At 41.7% G+C, this 5,000-nt stretch overlaps 1 protein-coding gene across 1 annotated transcript in view; it reads left to right on the top strand.

Moving 5' to 3' along the window:
- The window catches only part of LOC122244283 (uncharacterized), a 35,118-nt gene that overhangs the window by 24,820 nt on the left and 5,298 nt on the right, over positions 1-5,000 (top strand). The window contains exons 2-4 of the mRNA XM_043002152.2: positions 1,563-3,652; positions 3,867-3,968; positions 4,882-5,000. The exon at positions 4,882-5,000 is cut by the window's right edge and continues 43 nt beyond it. Of these exons, the coding sequence (XP_042858086.2) occupies positions 1,842-3,652; positions 3,867-3,968; positions 4,882-5,000 (2,032 nt within the window). The 5' untranslated portion in view covers positions 1,563-1,841. The remainder of the gene's footprint in view (positions 1-1,562; positions 3,653-3,866; positions 3,969-4,881) is intronic.

Here is a 5,000-nt window from a genome sequence, read left to right as displayed (position 1 = left end):
GAGTTCATACACATATATACTAACAGAGATAATGTGTGTGTGTGTGTGTGTATGTATGTGTGTGTTTGTGTGTGTGTGTGTGGGTGTATGTGTGTGTTTGTGTGTTTGTGTTTGTGTGTGTAGGTGTGTTTATGTTTGTGTGTTTTTGTGTGTGTGTTTACTTGTTTATCTGTGTGTGTGATAATAAAGATCACACTCTTTAGCTACCCCCCCCCTCCCCAACCGCCCAAAGAGCATAATCAATGACACTTATAGAATATTTTAAGAGCATGATCTTTGACACAATACCCCCCCCCCCCTCCCTCTTGTAAGCTTTTAATAATATCTTATATTTTTAGAACTTTCTAATTAATGAACATCAATCAGACGCGATAGACTCAATTACCTTTTCTGATTTGATAAAACCTTATTAATCTCTTATCGTTTTCTTGGTATTAACTTTATTTCATGTCGCTAACATGAATATATGTATCTTTTTAAAAAATCATAATCATCGTTTTTTTCTTAATATCAGTTATATATTGATATAACATTAATCATATGATGATCTTAATATCAATTACATATCAATTACATGATTATCTGAATATCAATTATATATATATCAATTCCTAATATCAATTAAATGATTATATGAATAGTATATCAGTTTCTGAACCACAGGAAAATATCTTTTGCAATTTTTTGGGTTATGAAATAATCAGAGGCCTAACTGAAAAAAAAACGTAATAGCAACTCTGCTGTAAAATGTTGTGCTTTAATTTTGAAAATGAGTGTCAGTTTTATTTCTGCGAAATTATTTAAATGAAATATGATACAAGCAAAATTATCTTTCTCTTTCGTGTGTTTGCTAAAATGCTCTGAAATAAATACAGTAATATATGGCTATTTTATTGGATTATATTTTTAACATATAGCATTACCGAGGTTTTACAAGCTCTCATGTAATTAGTTTAATATAGTTTTAATCTTATAAAGTAAATGCATTTTTTTGCAACACTGAATCGTTAATCCCTATTTAATATTATGACTGAATAGGGAATCTAGACTAAATATATATCTTATAAATACATATATGGTGAAATGCCAGGAAATGACATTTCAAATTTTGTATTTTTATATTCTTGATTAAATTTCATATTTATGATGATCCATATATATCATATTTTCATTATATTTTCATTATTATTATCATCTGATATCTTCATGATTTTATGACCACTAGATTCACTGTAAGTTGATGTACCACAGGTCATGGTGTAGTTTAATACGTCAATGGCGTGGACATTTATGGCGCTGTAAATATCTGGGCTAAAGTAGTATCAATGCACTAAATTATCTTTTTACTTTGATGACTGAATGTTAATTCACGGTCCATTAAATCATCAGCACATACAGACTAATACGAATATTAATGATTCATGTTACCAATTACTCACCAATTAACCCCTAATAAAATTGTAAATGACTTTCTCAAAACACTTACCCTAAAAACGAAAAACAAAGAAACAAACAAAATATTTCTAATTTAATAATTCTTGTATTTCTTCCGTTTCTTCCAGGTTCTGCCAGCTATGTCATCTCCACTTCATTCAAAAGCGGCTTCGATAATATTCCTCTGTGATGGCCACACGCCTTCTGCATACTGACCTGATGCAACATGTAAAGTGCTTGCATAGCTCGCAGTTTCCCGCTGAATGCAGACTGGTCTTGTCTCTTGCCCTCCGAAGATCAAGCAATGCAGTGATACACAGGTGGTGGTGGAAAAGTGAGCAGGAACGATGTGGGCGGCATGGTGACAGTGACGCCCACGAACAAAGGTTTGCATCATCGGACGGACCATGAGCAAGCCGCAGGGTAGTCGCAGCCCTTTGTATTTGCCCAGGACGCGAGCGGTTGTGGTGTGGGCGTGTATGTGGGCGTGGCTCTTGCTGGAAGTCTCGGCTGAGTGTCCGAAGGTGTGCGAGTGCAAGTACCGCGGGGGGAAGGAGCTGGTCGTGTGTCGCAACGCCCACTTCATCGACATCCCGCGAGGCCTCCCTCCCAGCACCCAGGTACTCGACCTCCGCCACAACAACCTGAAGATCCTCCCGCGCGATGCTTTCGTCTACTCGGGCCTTGTCAACCTGCACAAGGTCTGGCTCAACTACTGCAAGCTGATGTGGCTCGAGGACGGGGCCTTCCGGAAGGTAGCCAACGTCCTCGAGCTGGACCTCAGCAACAACAACCTTCGCTCGGTGCCCTCGGGGGCGCTGAAGGACCTGGGTCGGCTGAGGGAACTGAGGATCGCAGACAACGACCTAACCACCATTACGGATTCGGCGTTCAAATACTCTCTCAGTTTAGTCCAGCTGGATCTTAGCGAAAATAGAATAGCGAGTATAGAACATGGGGCCATAATGATCCTTAAGAACCTCGAGGTGCTCAACATAGCCGACAACAAGCTAACGGTCTTGGACGGGAATGAACTGCGGCCGCTGGCTCTCCTGAGCGTCATTCGCCTGGAGGGCAACCCGTGGCACTGTGACTGCCACCTGAGGTCCCTCCGGCAATGGTTCTACGAGCGCAGCATGGCAGCTTCTGTTCCCCCGTCGTGCTCGAAACCCAGGTGGCTGATGGGCAGGGACTGGCAGCTCCTGGAGAACGAGGAATTCATTTGCGTGCCCATAGTGACTGCCGTAGCTCCAAGGGTGCTAGCCGCCTATGGCGAAAATGTTTCGTTGTTGTGCAACGTAGAGACAGAGGTAGAGACAACTATATTCTGGCTATTTGGTGACAGTCCGGTGTATAACGCTAGTGAAGTTGAACAATACGAAGTCTCAGAACTTCTGGCTCCTAACAATACGACGTACATCTCGAATTTCACCATAACAGACATAGCGCCGGAGGACCAAGGCGTCTACCGATGCGTGGCGGAGAACAGGGCGGGGCGCGGGGAAACCAACTTCACGGTGCAGGTCTCGCACGAAGTTGCGGAAGTTCGAGTGGCGAACATTGAAGAAACTTCTTATATGACAGAAGGCCTATTAGGGGGTATTGCTACATCTGTATCAGTGTTACTGCTTGCTTGTAGTCTTTTATACTGTAAATTCCGTAGTGCAAGAGTGCGTGAACCGGAACAGAAGGTCGAAGAATCTCCAGAACCCCAGAGCTCGACGTGCGATGCCCAGCACAAGTTCGCCGGCTACCACATCATCCCTTCTTGCGACTCGGAGGAGGCCCCGGCCGCGCGCGACGCCGAAATGCAACAAGCGTGGGCCTGCAGGGAGGTGTCCGGCGGCGACGCGAGCAGACCCCCGGAGGTCAGCATCGAGTCCGGACTCATGCAGGACCAAGCGCAACAAGGACCCAACACCCTAAACATGACTCCCAGCAGCGTGTCCTTCGTCCAGATCCCCAAGATGGAAGCGTCCTACACTCTCAACCTCCCGGAGGAGCGAGGGAGGTGGAAGAACTTCTCCTGCGGCAACAGGATGTGCGGCCGCTCGGTGTCCCAGGCGTCGCTCCGAGACAGCGAACAATACCCCGATCTGCTGGACCTCCCTCACTCTCAGCTGGTGCAACTGCAGAAGCAACCGCAGCAACTCCATACGATCCAGACTCAAGACGGAGTTGAGGTGCAGACCGTCAACCCGGCCTTTTGCACAAGACCGTAAGTGCAGAGACCTTTATCCTTCTTCTTCATCAACCTCTCTTTAGATTTCTGTCTTTTATTCTTCGACTTACCACTTCGCCGAAATTCTACAATAGTAGATCCTATAGTCTGCCCATTAGTAGACATATAGGCCATAAATATATATAAATATATAAATATATATAAAAAAGAGACAGTCATTATTTATAACCAAACCTCCTTCCTCACTTAGAAGGACTCGAAGTGACGCGGTCTGCAGGTCAGCATCAGTTAGGCAGACATCCTCCACACAGGCATCTCCCCAGAATAGCCAGCAAGATCCATCCGACTACAGGTTAGTGTAGGCTGTTGTTCATTTCTCTGATGATATTCAGATTAGAGTCAAATTGCTCTTCATTTGTGCAATAGTGTCTAGCAAAGGAGTGCTGGCTTTTCATGTTGCTGTATTCTTTTACTGTTAAAATGTGTGTCTTTATAGCTTATCCAGCGAATTCACATCTATGATTACATCAGAGCTTTAGACATTGTCAGTGCATGCTCTGCATTACTGATTTATTGCATAACCATATCTCTTAATTCTACAATGTACTATGTGTCTTCGGGAATACGTATTTTTTATCACAGTTATTCAAATGGACAAATCATATCGTTTTTCTTACTTTCTCTGTCATTGAAGTGGATCAACATCAGGCAGATAAGTTTCAGATTTAAGTGAAAATACGACAATGTGGGAATGACGAAAAAGAGAATTATTATCGCTTTTGTTATTATTGTTATTATTATCATTATTATCCTCATCGTTATTATCATTACAATCATTATTATCAATATTATTATTATTATTACCATTATCATCATCATCATTATCATTACCAGTATTACAGAGCTTCTGTAATATCATTGCTATTGTTATCATTGTTGTTATTATTATCATCATCATTATTAGTATTATTAGATTAATTACTTTTATCATTTTTATTATTATCCTTATCATTACCATGATGATCATAATAATCATGAGATTATCATCATCATGATGATCATGATCATCATGATGACCATCATGATCATCATCATTGACATCATTATTGTTATTATCATAATTTTCGTTATTATTATTATCATCATCATAATTATTATTATTATCAAACTGATAATAACATTATCCTTATTTCCTTTATTTGGCATTATCATCTTTATTGTTGTCATTTATTCATACTTCGACGTCTCCCACTAATTCCCTTCAGGTCCTCCAGTGCTCTCAATCTCGCCCTCAGTGAGGCAGCATCCAACGCGTACGCCCACGCCCATGCTCACCTGCCCATGAGCAGTCATCAGTGTCTTCCCACGCCGCCCATGTTGGAGA

Source organism: Penaeus japonicus, unplaced genomic scaffold (genome assembly GCF_977035675.1).
Source record: "Penaeus japonicus unplaced genomic scaffold, GWHDUDI00000001_assembly GWHDUDI00000032, whole genome shotgun sequence".
Lineage (NCBI taxonomy): Eukaryota > Metazoa > Arthropoda > Malacostraca > Decapoda > Penaeidae > Penaeus > Penaeus japonicus.
Note: the sequence above shows the minus strand (reverse complement) of the source record. Positions and strands in the feature narration are given on the sequence as shown.